Below are 16,592 nucleotides of genomic sequence, written 5' to 3'. Positions count from 1 at the left end.
ATTAGTCTCATCACTTGGATATGTATTTTCAGTAGATAAGTTGCCAATAGGTACCATTTTCAAAATCAGTACACTCTCAGGCAGATTATAAGGGTTCCTTAAAGATTTGTCGCTGTGCGGCCCGCGTCGGCCATGTGTACGCTCCCACCGCCCTCACTTTGTCATCCTTCCAAGCGCTTGCGTGCCTAGTTTCCTCCCCCTGTCATGTTAGCGCGGTCCCGTCGCGTGTGTCTAGATTCCTCCGGCTCCCCGAGGTGGCGATAGTCTTCTACGCGAATGTATGCCACCGATCAAGACCGCCGATCAAAATAAAAGTGTATATGTGCGTGTGTCTTTCTTCGGGTTGACTGCCATCACCGCTCAAATAAAATAAAATGTGCTCATGGCTTTTATCTAAATTTTCTGTCCCATCTATGTCCTGTGCTAAATTTCTTCGCTAATAATCCAGCCTCACAGCATTGGTATGGCGTATGACTTTGCGCAGCACGATGGCCTGGCTTCGATTCCTGCGTCCGGAACTCATTACCGCATCAACACAGAAGCCGCCCATCCAATCCGACAAAAAACCCTATCGTGTGTCCCCTTCAGAACCCAAGATCATCAGTGATCAAATGCAAGAAATGTTATGCAAAGGCGTCATTCGAGAATATTCTAGTCCTTGGGCAGCCCCCGTGATATTGGTGAAGAAGAAAGACGGTACGGGGCGATTCTGCGTTGATAATCGTCCCCTAAACGACGTTACTAACGAAGATGTATATCAGCTCCCACGAATAGACGATGCCGTCGACTGCCTCTTTGCGGCATCTTACTTTTCCTCTATCGATTTACGGTCAGGTTACTCGCAAATTCCTATGCACAAGGCCGACAGAGAGAAGACTGCATTTGTAACGCCCGACGGACTATTTGAGCTTAACGTGATGCCTTTCGGGTTGTGTAACAAGCCCGCAACGTTCGAAAGGTTCATGGACACGATATTACGCGGCTTGAAATGGGAAGTTTGCATGTGCTACTTAGACGGCGTTGTGATCTTCGGGCGAACGTTTAGTGAGCACAACCAACATTTGGACTTGGTCTTGAACCACTTGGAGACAGCGGGTCTTGTGCTCAATTAAAAAAATGCCGCGAAAAAATATTGTGCTAGGAGATCTCGTCGCTAACAAAGGCATCCGACCAGATCCACAAAAGACTGCGGCCGTAGAAGCACTTAAGGCACCCAACTCTGTCAAGCAGTTAAGAAGTTTCTTTTGGTTGTGCTTCTACTGTCACCGAATAATTCCCCGGTTTGCTGACATAGCTCACCCCCTTACATGCCTTCTCCAAAAAGGCGTTCCCTTTGAGTGGACTGCAGATTGCGACTCATCGTTTTGCCAGCTGAAGTTCCTGTTGACGTCCCAACCAATTCGTCGCCACTTTGATTCTTCATCACCAACTGAGATTCACACCGATTCCAGTGGCGTAGGCATCGGGGCTGTGCTAGTTCAGCGTATTGGCGACAGGGAGCACGTGATCTCGTACACTAGCCGGTCCTTGAGCCGCTCCGAGCGCAACTACACATTGACCGAACAAGAGTGTCTGGCGGTCATCTTCCCAGTGCAACGGTTTCGTTCGTATCTCTACGGGCACCCCCTTTACTGTGATAACAGATCATCATTAGCTATGCTGGCTTGTGAATCTGCGGGATCCCTCAGGCCGACTGGCGTGCTGGGCCCTCCGCCCACAGGAATACGATTTTATTATTTGCTACAAGAGTGGCCTGCTACATACTGACGCTGATTGTCGCCCTCGGACGCCACTTCCAATAACTGAATGCGATGCGGACAACTTTGATGAATACATCGCTTTTGTGTCCCCGGAAATTCCGCATATGGGTACCGTCATATCCGAGCAGCACAAGGACGGGAGCTTACAACCGCTCTTCGCGGCACCCCAGGAGTCACCTGCAGGCAGTCGTTTTCTCCTACGCGATTGTGGCGCGCTGTGTAATGGCACGTACACACTAGCGGCAAAACGCGCGCGGCGCGCCGCCGGCGGTCCAAACGCAGCAGCGGCAGGGCGGCCACACCAACCGGCGGCGCGCCGCTACGGCAATCACGTGACAGACTAGACTCCTCTCCCCTTCTCGAACTATCCTGGGAGCTCACGCGTGCAGATGATAGTGCGAAACGAGAAACAAGCGGTCGGGAGGGTCCGCATGGCACCAGTTTCCCGCGCGCACGTCACGGAAGCGGGCCGCTCTCATTGGTCGCCTTCATCCGCGGCACGCGGCAAACCGCAAAAAATCGGTCCAGGAGCGATGCCTGCCGCGGCAACAAAAATTCGTTTCGCGGCTGCTTTCGCGGCGCGCGTCTTGCCGCCGGCGGCGCGCCGCGCGCGTTTTTCCGCTAATGTGTACGTGGCATAAGAAGAGCTACTCGACCACCGGTGCATGCTACCTTTTAGTTGTCTCCAAGAACCTTCGCAGCCAAGTATTATGCACCATGCACGATGACCCACCCTCCGGTCATCTTGGTTGCACACGTACGCTCTACCTGGCTCAAGAACGTTTTATTGCGATAGCAATTATATGGACACTCAAAAGCAGATTTCTCGCCGTCGGCGTCGCCGTCGCCGTCGCCGTCGCCGTGAGGTTCCGTATGACGTCATTTGGAGAAGAAATCGTCGCCACGCGCCGAACGCTGTATGTGCGAGTGAAAGGGCGCGAGGGGCGCGTCTTTCACGGGGAGTGAACGCACGGCGGAGAACAAACGCGCGTTCTGCGCCGTGCTCGCTTAAGGGCTGCCGAAGTAGGCGTCTCTTTTCTCCTTTACAATAACCATATATGTAGAGCAAACGCGCCTTCTTCCGACGCGCGAGAGGCCGTGGGGGAGGGGGAGGGAAGGGAGGCGACGTTTAGCTGCGGCACGAAGTGCCTATTTATATCAAAGGCTCCGGCAACAGTCACCAACGCCGCAAGCATTTTGAGCGAACGCGGGCAAAACGCCGATGGCGTCGACAACAGTTCTGCGTGTTGCCGGTGCTGCTGCATGTCCAAGTTTATACAGCTGATAAAGCTAATATCATCACTCCGTATAGCTCTCTACAAGTTTGCTATCGCAATTGATGCTTCGCCTTTCAGGCGAAACTGCGACAACTTTTTTTACTACCCTAAGATGCGGAAGGATATCGAACGGTACGCTGCCAGCTGCTCTCAATGCCAGCGCTACAAGCGTCCTCTACAAGCGCCACACGGCCTGCTTCAACCAGTTCCCCCTTCTAGTGCCCCTTTGAGCAAGTTGGTATAGATATTATGGGCCCTTTCCCGTGATCCTCCAACGGCAATTGTTGGGTTATTGTTTGCGTAGATCAGCATACACGCTATTGTGAAACCGCCGTATTACCATCGGCCACAGCTACAAAATTTTCTATCTTCTTGCTGGCTCGCATTATAATCCGATATGGACCTCCCCGCATAGTAATCAGCGCTCGTGGGCGACAATTTACCGCGGATATAGTTGAAGAAACACTTCGCCTGTGTTCATGTGGCTTCCGCCATTCTACGCCCTACCATCCACAAACTAATTGTCTGGTTGAGCGCACAAACAGAACGCTTGCCAACATGCTTTCCATGTACGTCCATTCGGCACACAAGAATTGGGACGGTATCTTGCCTTTCATTACATATGCCTTCAAAACCGCGAGATACGAGACTACTGGTTGCTCACGGTTTTTCCTTCTTTATGCTCGTCCGCCGCGCTACACCCTCGACACCATATTGCCCTACTTCGCTCATGACAACGAGTGAATTGATGAGACCCTATCTTGAGCAGAGAAGCGCGACGCCTCGCTACGCTACGCACCCTGGCATCGCAGGACCGGTGCAAGATACGCTATGACGGGCGTCACCGCAACGTTTCCTTCAATCCAGGTGAACTTGTGTGGCTCTGGACGCCGTTGCGGAAGCGTGGCTTATGCCAAAAGTTTCACGCCCACTACGTCGGCCCCTACGTTATTCTGGAGCGCCTCAGCGAAGTGAAGTATTGCATTGCGCGTCTCACGAGCAGTGGACGACGCTCGGCCAAAGCTGAAGTGAGACACGTCGCGCGTCTGAAGCGTTACAATCCACGAGTTGACTGACTCGCCCGGCGAGATTCGTATGCCAGCGGGGAAATGTCACGAGCTCTTGCCATGAACCACGGCAGCGGCACAGACACCTAACGACGTGAGCCAAGCTTCTCGCGACCGCGCTCGAAACGCCCTCATCAACCAGATTCATCTGGTTCGGCGTTGAACACGTCGTGTGTAACAATATTAATATAACATTAAGCATTACATTTTGCTTTAGAAAAAAAAAGCTCCCCCAACTGCATTTCCTTGTTGCTGATTGCTTGGACGTTCAAGTGGATTCACTTTAAGGATATACCTTTAAGGACATACTTTGCCAAAATGACGTATGAGCTTAACATGTATTACATGTGGTGTTTGAGATACAGGATTCACTTTGAAATAGGATCCGACTAACAGAAACAAATTACTTTAGGACATAACGTTAAGAGGCTGAGGTCACTCGCATTCTTTCTAGCCTTCAATGCAGAGCAAACATATTTCCTTATCAGTATTTTTCCGTTAGCCACACGTACTTAAAGCTGTACGTATTGACCCATTCTATAGCTTCCTTCAAAAGCACCGGTTACCATCAAAATCTATACACAAGGCACAGTTCTCCCGGAAGTTCATACCATCAGGGTACTGGGACTACACATTCAAAGAAACCATTGCAAAACCACATTCATCAAATGATTGGTCTACACTGCGCACAAACCTTTCGGCTCATTCGCAGGGTGGCCATCCGCAGCCATGGTCATAAAGAAGCGGAGATTCTACAGCTTATCCAATCTTTCGTTGTCAGCCGAATCATCAACGTATGCCCATTTCTGGCGCTCACCTACAAAGAGAAAAACAAGATTGATGCAGTTATATGTAAGTTTTAAAATTAAGGTCTCGATCTGCCGGCCGGGGCATCCATGGCGAGATAACTCAGCCTTGAAGTTCACAATTCCTTCAATGAGCTCACAGAAGTAGTCCTCAATGCACAAGAATAACGCCTCCTAACCACCACAACTGCAAGGGAGCTTTTAACCTCCCTCGGACACTCGCCTACCCACCAACACCCGGGAACAAAGACAATCGTCCATCACTCTGTCCACTCCTAACAATCCCACCAGTTCCACGTAATATGCACCCAGAGCTTCATAACGCCAGAACGCTTCACTGAGTAAGAGCCTTATGCAGGTACTATCGGGACTCCCCCACAATAGCATAATTTGATGCAGCAATAAGTCCAAACGTAAACGCAATGGTGGAAGTCACCACCGAACACCTGGGTCTAGCACAGGTGTCAGTTTTTTTTATTGCGATATCAATTATATGGACACTCAAAAGCAGATTTCTGCCGTCGGCGTCGCCGTCGCCGTGAGGTTCCGTATGACGTCATTTAGAGAATAAATCGTCGCCGATAAGTGGTTCTTGAGGGAAAGGGAAAGGTTGGCGCTATCTTCTGCAGCCCTTGAGGGAGCACGGCTCAGCGCCCCGAACGCTGTATGTGCGAGTGAAAGGGCACGAGGGGAGCGTCTTTCACGGGGAGTGAACGCACGGCAGAGAACAAACGCGCGTTCTGCGCCGTGCTCGCTTAAGGGCTGCTGAAGTAGGCGTCTCTTTTCTCCTTTACAATCACCATATATGTAGAGCAAACGTGCCTTCTTCAGACGCTCGAGAGGCCGTGGGGGAGGGGGAGGGAAGGGAGGCGACGTTTAGCTGCGGCACCAAGTGCCTATTTATATCAGAGGCTCCGGCAACAGTCACCAACGCCGCACGCATTTTGAGCTAACGCGGGCAAAACGCCGATGGCGTCGACAACAGTTCTGCGTGCTGCCGATGCTGCTGCATGTCCAAGTTTATACCGCTGATAAAGCTAATATCATTACTCCGTATAGCTCTCTACAAGTTTGCTATCGCAATTGATGCTTCGCCTTTCAGGCGAAACTGCGACAACTTTTTTTACTGTAGCCTGAGGACTGAAAGGCCCGACAGGGGGTGTCGACGATGTTGCTACGGAGCTTGAAAGTGCCACGGTAACTTCTAAGGCATTACACACTATTAAAAACCAATAGGACAATGTACCCCCCAGCACATTGCACTCTCACAAAAGACAAACAACGCAAATGCGACATTTACAAACTCCTTTTCGTCTGCCGAAATCGTGCAACGCTACCACTAAGGCCGCTACACGGACCATTGCCGCTGGTGCAATGCCCCTGCAACCGATACTTACATCTTATGGCCTTGCCGATAATACCCCACAAATCCAGCACAAATACAATTTTACCATGAACGGGAGAACCATGCTGACCAGCCAACACGTCAAGATGCAAGAAGCAGTCGTGGTTAGGGCGACAACGGTCGCTAGGAACTACGCGCTCCTGACCACCTCCCCTTTGCCCCAAACTTACCTTTGTCTTCAGTAAATGTTCTCTCTGTCATCTTAGTTTTAATTTTATTATTGTCACCTTCGTTGTGTTCTGCGTGTCCCAACAAGCCTCACATCTGGTCTGACATGAACAGCACAGAATCCTGATTGCCGTAAACAGTCTCTTGCAAGGGCATTAAGGCATCGCGTTTTTGCCTAATGCCCTAAAGCGTATGTAACAAATGATGTAGATTTGATTCATCGGACGGCTTGGTTGCCCGGCTTCCACTCATTTCTTTGATCCCTTGCATTTCCGACATTTCCATGTTCTTGTATAGCTTTCCCTTTTAGATAGCAAGGTAACTTCTGACATCGCAGCGCAGCTTACGACGTGATATGAAGCCTAGCATATAGGCGTGCACTCATCTGCATTCGACACCTGTTTGCACTCGGGGCATCCAGAATTGCTCGACATAACACCCTTGGCAGCATCAGCGCTTCCAAAGAGACGCCATTGGGGCTGAATCACAAAAGAAAAGTGACCAATGTGTTACCATGAACTACTTATCAAGTTGCCATTAACCAGTGACTAGTTGCAGCATATTTGCCCCTAGAATCACACACAGACAAATGTGCGTTGTAAGTCTGTGTTTACATCGACATTCACCAAGCACTCGTCTTACTTTTTAGGTGGCATAATTAAAAACAAACCCCATCAAGGTAGGAGATGCTCTACACCATTAATGGAGGAAGTGAGATTCTGTGGAAACCTGAGGATTTGGAGATATTTCTACAACCAAACCTCCAAACAGTGTCAACAGTTCATGTGGGATGGTTGTCTTCGTGATGGTGTCCATGCTACACGCATCGCCTGCGCTAGGAGGTGTAACCGCGGTAAGTATATTGGGCAGCATAATATGCGGCTGTGAAGTATCGTGTGTTGCACGCCAGAAAGAAGGCCGTGCCAAGAAGCACTTGTGAACGAAACGGTACATTGCAGCCTACGAGATTCTGTCCCGTATTGGGATGCCTGTTCACTTCTTATTTCCTTTGTGAAAGTGGTCCGACATATCGCAGAGTGTAATCTAGTAGAATTATACACAAATGTTCCATATGAGGCACTACTGTACTATTGCGCTGCACTTTCGTCTGTAAGCATCGTGGTGCGGTATTGCCACGAATACAGGTGTGCAGCCCGTGTGCTTGCGTTGTAGTACACGTTAAAGAACCCCAGGTGGTCAAAATTAATCCGGAACCCTCCACTACGGCGTGCCTCATAATCAGAACTGATTTTGGCACGTAAAACCCCAGAATCAATCAATCAATACAGGTGTGCAGCGCAGCTTACATTGATACGATAATTATCTAATGCAGTCATAAAGGAAAAAGAGCGAAAGAAAGAAGTGAAAGTAGGTAGGAAATCAACGTGACGCACATCTGGTTTCTGCCATAGGCCGGTACAAAGCCGCGACGGGCTGAAAATACCGAAAGCAAATAAAGCACTTTGAATATCACTTCGTTCATAGTGTTCATCAAAACTAGACTCGAGAAGAAAATAATATGTAACCTGAACACGCGATGATCATCCAAAAGGGCTTGCTGGCGTTGGCATGACATGTACTCTCTGCTTCTTGGCAATTTTCACGTTGAGCCATGCACAGAAATTATCATTATTATCTACACGCAGCGATTTGCCCTAAAGCGCAAGTTGGCGCAGGCGCGATAGAAACATACGTGCGATACTGGCTTTATGGTTAGAGCATTGAGCTACTGGGGGGAAGGAGTACCAAGGTTAGATCCCTCGATTGGACACCTAATTCAATATTTACTGCTATTCGCATTCTTTTGACAGCCCGCGCTCTTTACGGGGACTGATTGCCTATATATCTGTTAAACCGCGCTCCCGATAACTTGGTTCACTGGCAATGGGTGTAGTCCACGATCTAATGGGCAGCACATCGGGCTGGTGTGCTGGCGGAACTGGGTTTGAAACAAACTTGGGTGTCTGGGTATGTGACACTCACTGTTCAAGAAGCCTTCTTGACTAGAAATTGGGTCACAGGACGGGGAGCGACTGCGCATGGGCTGCTCTTCCATGACAAAATTCAAGCTAAACTCGACTCACGGTGAATATGGTTGGTAATGTTATTACCATTGAAACTATGTAGCAACACAGCAAATTGCCAACGCCCAGACGAGTATTCAGTCGGGCTCCTCTCACGCTTTCCTCTGCACATGCTCCACCATCTAGGGGTCCCGCCTAAAGGATCGCGCGAGGCTCGGGTTCAGTTCCACGGAGCAAGAAAGAAATTTAAACGATAGTTTTGGTACCATACCCCATGGATACAACCTATTTACCCAAGTTGACGTCGAAGAGGTTCATGAAGCGTGGCACACTCTGGCACATACCCAGCGACCCAAGTTGGCGTGAAAGAACTTCATTGAAGAGCTTTACATACCCGGTGCCACATATTTATTGCCGCATCCCCAGTGACCCATGTCGCCGTCAAATAGGTTCGTTGTACAGCGTAACGTAGGTACACTGTGCCATATACTCAGGGATCTAAGTTGGCTTGACAGTTGGTTTCGAAACCTGCTCTCTCAACACACCCGCCATATGAACTACCCATTCGACCATGAACTACCCGTGAAACCGGTCGAACGGAAACCGGCTAGAGACATGCATATTCAATAAAAAGCCTTTCAAAGGCTTCTTAATGTAGTGCCAGCAATCTATAGAAAGAAAATATTTCTGTATCTGCCGATTTTTAGCCGTCCTGCATATAGAACAGTGGGCAAATGCGCTCCCTAATGAGTGTGTTGGAATTTAAAACGTTGTTTATGAGCTCTGATGTCATATTTCTCACAGCGCAGGGTAGTTTTGTCATGCCAGCAGGAACACTTTATTTGTACTGCAGAAATACAATTCGGTCCAACTGACCTAATCAATTTTGTGCGTTCAACAAATGTTAAACAGCGGAGCTGTTTAAGCCGAGCATTAGTCCGTAACGTACGAACAGAAAATGTGGGCCGATCCTGGAGGTCGTGCAGAAAGGGTCCAAGCGCAATGGCGCATACCCCAGTGAACTAGTGAAGCTCAGCCTGGCTAAGTCTAGCTAAGCGTGGTTTGGACTACTTAAGCTTAGTCAGTCATTGATAGCCAATCAATAGCTCATCTATAATCGATCAATAATCAATAAATCCTGGAAAATGCTGGGGATGACATGATAGCGCTAGCCAAGCCCAAATACGTGGCCAATACCTTGCGATAGCAAATCGATGGGCAATCAATAGCTAATTGATAATTGATCAATAAGCAATTAAATCCGGGAAATTCTGGGATGAATTGGTTGTGCTTAGCCTAGCCCAAAAGCCAGGACTGACTAGGTGCCCGTCAGCTCTGCTGTCTCTTTCGCATTACGCCTCCAGTGCAAGCTGTGCGATTTTTTTCTTTTGTGTACAATGACTTTTAGATGTAAACCTTCTGGTATATGATTGACATAGGACACTGAAAAGCAAGCAAGTCGGCTTTATCAGTGCTTGCACTATATGGCTCGAACGCATCATTGATATACAGACATGAATACGGTATGCCAGTAGTGAAGAATACCGCATTTTGCTCATATAGCCCTGCTGTATGTTGCAATGTTTTGGGGAAGGCTCTATACTATACCCTTGTTAGCTATATATTTGGTTAATATAAAAGCTTGGCCAGGGCCAGATAATGCAGATAAAACCAGTGCTAGATCCAGCAGTCCCAGATAATGTGGGTGAGAGTGGCGATCTCTGGTCTTCATTGAACCTCTGTTGCCAACACTAAGCACTGGGTATGTGCCAATAGGTGCAAGCCGCTCTTCAATGAACTTCTTTCGTGCCAACCTTGGTAACTAGGTATGTGCAAGTGGGGCTGTGCCGCTCTACAATGACAAAAAAATATCACTCAAATGTATCTGATGCTGAGCAGAATCGAAACCACATCACAAGGCTTCCTCAAAGGCATAACCTGACGCATTAGTAGGGTGCACTACAAATGCACTGTATATATGCGGTTTTTCAAGGAGCGCCTTTCACGCCAACGTTTTAGCGAGCTGCGACATGAATGCACCGGATATGTGTCGCATCTTCACTGAATCTATCTCCAACTTGGGTCACTGAGTGTGTGCCACGGAGTGCGTGGCAAGCGGGGGAGGAATTCTCAGCGTTCGCATGCACCAGCTCGTCATGCATTTCGGAGGCCACACGTAGTCTACGCAGCGGCGGCGCTAGATGCCCCCGAGTCTTAAAAAAGCGCGAAAGAGAAGTCCTGCTGCAGTACACATCCCATACGTAACTCGTTCCGATGGTGGAAACACGTTGTGTTGCTATATTTATGCAGTGGGCCTCTTCGATTATCCGTTTCTGAAAATCTCTCACTGCGATGTATGCGCAGGCGATGTATGCACAATGCCCATTGGCTGAAAGCATACCGCCTCGGAGAGTCCGCGACTGTCACTTAGTTAGTACTAGATGTTTACGGCGCAAGGGCAACTGTGGCCAAGGAGCGCCAAACACAGGGTTGGTGGTCGACTCGGGTTGCGAATGTCAGGAACGGATAATCCAAGAGGCCCAATGCTAATGCTTGCCATCGAGAGTCCTCATGAGATTGGTTCTGCCGTGCAGCAGCAACCTTCCAGCCCGGAGCCATGGGCAGAAATGTCCGGGAGGGTTCGCAAAAAAAGCTTCGCTTTGAACGTTGTTTAGCAACCATATAAATGCGTGACGAGCAGTTAGGGGCTTCAATGAGCTAGGTTCAATATGGAGTGTCCTTTCTGCAACTTCTCATATTGCTGCACAGCTGTGCTTCTTAATGTTGAATTCCCCGCGTTCTTCCTACAAGAAAGAAGAGGACGAGCATCGAGCGAGGGAACGTGTGAGCGCGTTCGAAGGGACGAGCTGCCAACGTGGCCGTTCTGGGCTGAGGCGGACTCTAATAAACGCCTCACTGAGTCTCGAGTTTTTGTCGGCTGTTCCGTTCGCCACGTACTCTAATATTTGGTGCCGAAGAACCCGGGAGGCGACAGCCGGGAGCTACCGTCAAGGGACTTCGCTGGTGGCTACCGACTGGAGCCAATGCTATGAACCACGGAGGTAGACGGATCAGCTGACCGCCATAGATAAGCTCAAGTTGATGCGAGCCACAAGAAGGGCCCCAAATGCTAGGATCATTCAAGAGGCAAGTGCGGTGCTAGAAAACAATGCCTCGACATTGCGACAGATTGACTGTATTTACGGGCGGCTCAAGAACAATAACGATGAATTCAAGAAGCTTAATGATGAATTACAAAGCCACATAAGTGACGAGGCATTCGAGGCGGATTACGCAACCGTATTTGAATATGAGGAGAACGCGACCCGCATCTTAGCCGAGCTCCAGAGCAAACGCCGCCAGCAGTCCCAAACCAATTCAATGTCATCGCCATTCGATGTTCGCGACATGCCGGTGGCCACGGGGCATTCTGAAAGGCCATGAGTCAAGTTGCCGAAGCTGGTAATTATATGCTTTCGACGGTGATCTGTGCAAGTGGAACGCGTTCTGGGAGCAATTCGACCAGATCATCAACCAGAATGGAACTCTTACAGCTACCGACAAGTTCAACTACCTGAGGTTATTTTTGAAAGGTGACGCGGCGACAGCTATAGCGTGGCTGCCTACCACTGAAGCGTGTTACGTTGACGCCTTGGACATGCTAAACAGACGTTTCGGGGACAAGAAGCGATTGGAGCAGGAGTATTTCTCAAGGCTTCGAAGGCTCACTCCTGTGCGTTCTTCTAATGAAGTAACGAAACTTCGCAAGTTGTACGACGCTCATTAACACGCGGGGACTGGAGGCGCTTGGCGTGAGCAAGTCGTCTTTCTGGTCGATGCTATGCGACGTTCTGCTCAGGGCACTGCCACATGACATTGCCGTAGCGTATCACAGATCTTGCGCTACAGAAGCTGCAAGTTCCGCGAATGACAACGTTCAGAGAGCCACGGAGCTAGAGCGTCTGCTGCAGTTCGTCTCTATTGTAGTGGAAAGCCTAGAAAAGAGTGACTTTGGGGAGCAAACGTATACGACGACGCGATTCATCCTAGAGACAATAAGAACCGCCGGTTTGACAGTGCAATCCCAACGTCATCAGTGCTTCATAACCAAGCTTCAAAAACACCTCCAGATATGGGCTGCATTTTCTGCAAGTCAACACAGCATTTGACGGAGTCTTGCCGTACAGACCTATGTCTCTCAGCGAAGAAGAAACTTCTTGCCGCCGACATGCGGTGCTTTCGATGCACCATTAAAGGCCACCGTGCGAGGGATTGCAGACGGAGAATTGCGTGCTCCGGCTGCAGAGGTCGTCATGCGTCTAGTATTTGCGACCCAGATAAACTAAACCGAAAGGCCCATGAAGATGTGAAAGCCAGCAGTATGACTGTATGCGCGGCTACAACTAAGAGCAACGAAAGAAGTGACACTTTGACGTGCGTGCTCCTACAGACTTTCCGAGTATGGGCAGTGACAGATTATCCATGCCGTTACATCAGAGGCGTGTTTGACGGAGGAAGTGAACGTACGTTCGGAACAGAAGCTCTTTCAAGGCGGGTAAAGTTGATGTGTCTTGGCTCTGATACCATAGCAATAAACACTTTCGCCAGTGTGAGCAGTTGCACACCGAAAGGATGTCGCATCGTCGAGCTTCACCTCCGAAGTCAGCATTCCGACGTTGAAGTTGCATTGAGAGCCATCGAGATACCACACATTTGCCAAGACATATCAGCCAACACGATGACTTGTTCGTTCTTCACATCATTAAAAAAAACGGGCACGATATCGCCGATGAACTGATGCACCCGTCCATTGAAAGAGAAAATGGAGTAAGTGTACTAATTGGCTCAGACCAGATGTGGGCGGTGATTACAGGTGAACTCTCCAGACCGGGAAAAGAGGAAACACTCGTCGCTATGAACTCAAAGTTCAGATGCATCTTTCAAGGGAGCACCGAGCACTTGTCGTCAAAGCCAGTCAACTCACGAGTCATGGTATGGAGTCACGCAACTAGATGTTGATGACGAGCTAATCCGTTCATTTTGGGAGCTGGAGAGTATCGGTATATCCGATAATGCAAACCAGGCAATTGAGATGAGCTCAACTAGGCAGCACTTCGAGAAAACGATAGAGCTACGAGGTGGCAGATGCGAAGTGTCATTGCCTTGGAAAACCGGATTTGAGCTAAGGGATAACAAGGATGTCGCCATTACCAGACTAAAGAAACTTTTGACTCGCTTGTACAGCAAGGAGGGTCTTCTACAGACTTACGACGCTACGATTCGTGATTATCTGCTAACCGGTCATGCAGAAGTTGTAAAAGACGCACCTCGAAATTCGGCGAGGGTTTATTACATGCCACATAAAGAAGTTATCCGAGAACAAGGGCTGACAACACAGGTGCGAGTCGTCTTCGATTCGTCGCTCATCGCAGGTCTCAACCTGTTTCAGGACGAAGATAGGTTACTTCGGGTTGGTGGTCGTTTAATGCGGATGGAAGCTCCAGAAGGTGTCAAGCATCCGATTTTACTGTGGAGTAAACACCACTTTTCAATATTAATCATAATCAAAGCGCACTGCGAAGTACTTCATGGAGGTGTGCGAGATACGCTGACGCAGTTGAGAGAGCGCTTCTGGATTGTGGGAGCGGCTTGTGAGAACTGTAAGAACACCGCTTCGCAAGATACTTCAAAGAGCCTGCCTCAACTCCGAAGAACTCATGACAGTACTCGCAGAAGTTAAAGCTGTCGTCAATTCTAGGCCACTTTCATTGAATCGCAAGACGGCGAACTGTGCGCTCTGACTCCTGCAGATCTGTGAATTGGCCGTAGGTTCACGAGGACACCACAAGGCAACATCGAGAACACGGAGATCTCAACGTGTACGGAGGCCTTCCGGGGACTTCAGTACAGAAGGTGCCTGAGCGAAAACTTTTGGAAACGATGGACCAAAGAGAACTTGCTCCAACTTAGATCTGCACACTTCTGTGACACATGGAACAAGAACAATGTTAAAGAAGGCGGCATTGTACTTGAACATGCGGAAAACCTTCCACGCCAAATGTGGCAACTCGTAAGGGGATTGAAGTCTCCGCAGGAGATGGACACGTTCGCTCTTGAAAGATAAACGACAAGACGGCCATCCAAAGACTGTTTCCGCTTGAACTACAGGCATGACCGCACTTCACCGCCGGGAATCTGTTGAATTCCCCGCGTTCTTCCTGCAAGAAAGAAGAGGACCAGTATCGGGCGGCCGGGCCAGGAAGCGCGTGAGCGCGTTCGTAGGGACGAGCTGCCAACTTGGACGTTCTGGGCTGAGGTGGACGCTAATAAACGCCTCTATGAGTCTCGAGTTTTTGTCGGCTGTTCCATGTGCCACGTACTCTAATACTTAATAAAGATTTCGTGGCTGGTAATGCACATGTTATTCAGAGAAGGCCAAGACTATTCAGTGTTCGTAGGCCCGTGTAATAGCACTGGACTGCGCATGCATAGATGACGATAATCCGAGAACATCTTCGTTGCCATGTAAACATAATTTTCTTACTGCGTTGGGGGAAGCACAAGAATTGAAAAGCGTTGTTTACTTGAGAACCTTGATCCAGAGCACGCGTTTTTGTTGTTACGTACCAGATGGCGCCACAGCCTTTATTGTTGGCTATGTGGAACATCTGTATGCTGGTAAAGATACATCTTAACAAACAGCAATTCTCTAAACGGCGAACTCGCAGCATGCTTGTGTACCGATGCGGGTAATGACAAAATATATCGCTACTTTGTGCAACAATGGCTCCAAATGGTTGAACTACACAGTGACGGAACAGCCCTACCGGGCCCGCCTTGCAAGACATTTCTAACTTCCTCGTTAGTTACAGAAAGAGCCTCTGTATCCTGTTCATCACTACTTTGAATGAAGGTAGCGCGGCAGTCCTGGGTACTGTACAGGACCATGCAGAAATATTCCGCTTCTTTTAATATACCATCGACATTGTTGATGACATTTCAGTGCATGCATCTTGCCTGGTCCTATGCCAAGCTTCGAACTCGCTGATTTCATGCTTTCTCAATCATTTCCAAGTTATAATTTCGAATATCCCTTACTTTCTTTTTGTTGATCAGTTTTGACAGTTCAGCGAATTCTATCTGGTCTCTTGAGGTAACAAACAAGCTTAACAAAAAATCTCGAGAACAAGTTAAGGACCGCACAAAGAGCGATCGAACGAAAAATGTTTAGTCTAACGTTAAGATGGTTTTGGCACGTAAAACCCCAGAAAGAAGAAGAAGAGACAGGAAGATAGCAGTGTAGATCAGAGAGCAAACGGGGATAGCCGATATTGTAATTGACATTGAGAGGAAGAAGTGAGCCTGGGCAGGCGATGTGATGCGTAGGATTGACAACCGGTGGACCATAAGAGCTACAGAATGGATACCAAGAGAAGGGAAGCGCAATCGAGGATAGCAGAAAACGAAGTGCGGCGATGAAGTTATGAAATTTGCAGACGCAGATGCAGGGAGAGGCCTTCGTCCTGCACTGGACACAAGTATAGGCTGATGATCATGATATCAGTAAAGAAATTGAACATGCTCACATACAGCGTGAATTGTTTGCAAATTAGGAAGTTCAGTTAAAAGTGCCGCAAAACAGGGCATAAGGACTTACGAAGAGGATGAAAATAGGCTGGCGTACCAAGCAATTGGATGCACGTTCGAGAACCCCAAGTGGTCAAAAATAATCTGGAATACTCTAATACGCTATGCTTCGTAGGAATATCTTAGTTTCGGCAAGTAAAACCACAATTTAATTTTTACGGATGGAATGAAAACTCGCATTGATACACATCGCTGTATATGATGTCTCAACTCCACAGATTGGCGCACATATTCGTATGGTTTCTACCTGAAACTTTCAAAGCAAACATTCTCGAACATTTTAGGCCATGGCTGCTGCTTCTGTCGCTGCCGGATATATCATGCACAGGACAGCACTGATTTAACCAATGAGCTTATTTGTAGCCCCTCCTGTATTACCCATACCGATGTGCCAGTGGCTCATCTTTCTGCGAGTAACTGTGTTATTCTCTAGGGAAG

General features: G+C 48.7%; 1 protein-coding gene across 1 annotated transcript in view; it reads left to right on the top strand.

Annotated features, from left to right (window-relative positions):
- The first annotated feature begins 7,135 nt into the window (after window positions 1–7,135).
- Window positions 7,136–16,592, top strand: part of LOC119459723 (uncharacterized) — a 61,654-nt gene continuing 52,197 nt past the window's right edge. Inside the window, exon 1 of the mRNA XM_049671181.1 lies at window positions 7,136–7,336. Coding sequence (XP_049527138.1) covers window positions 7,186–7,336 — 151 coding nt within the window. The 5' untranslated portion in view covers window positions 7,136–7,185. The remainder of the gene's footprint in view (window positions 7,337–16,592) is intronic.

This window comes from Dermacentor silvarum, chromosome 7 (genome assembly GCF_013339745.2).
Source record: "Dermacentor silvarum isolate Dsil-2018 chromosome 7, BIME_Dsil_1.4, whole genome shotgun sequence".
Taxonomy (NCBI): domain Eukaryota; kingdom Metazoa; phylum Arthropoda; class Arachnida; order Ixodida; family Ixodidae; genus Dermacentor; species Dermacentor silvarum.
This window is presented reverse-complemented; position numbering and strand designations above follow the sequence as displayed.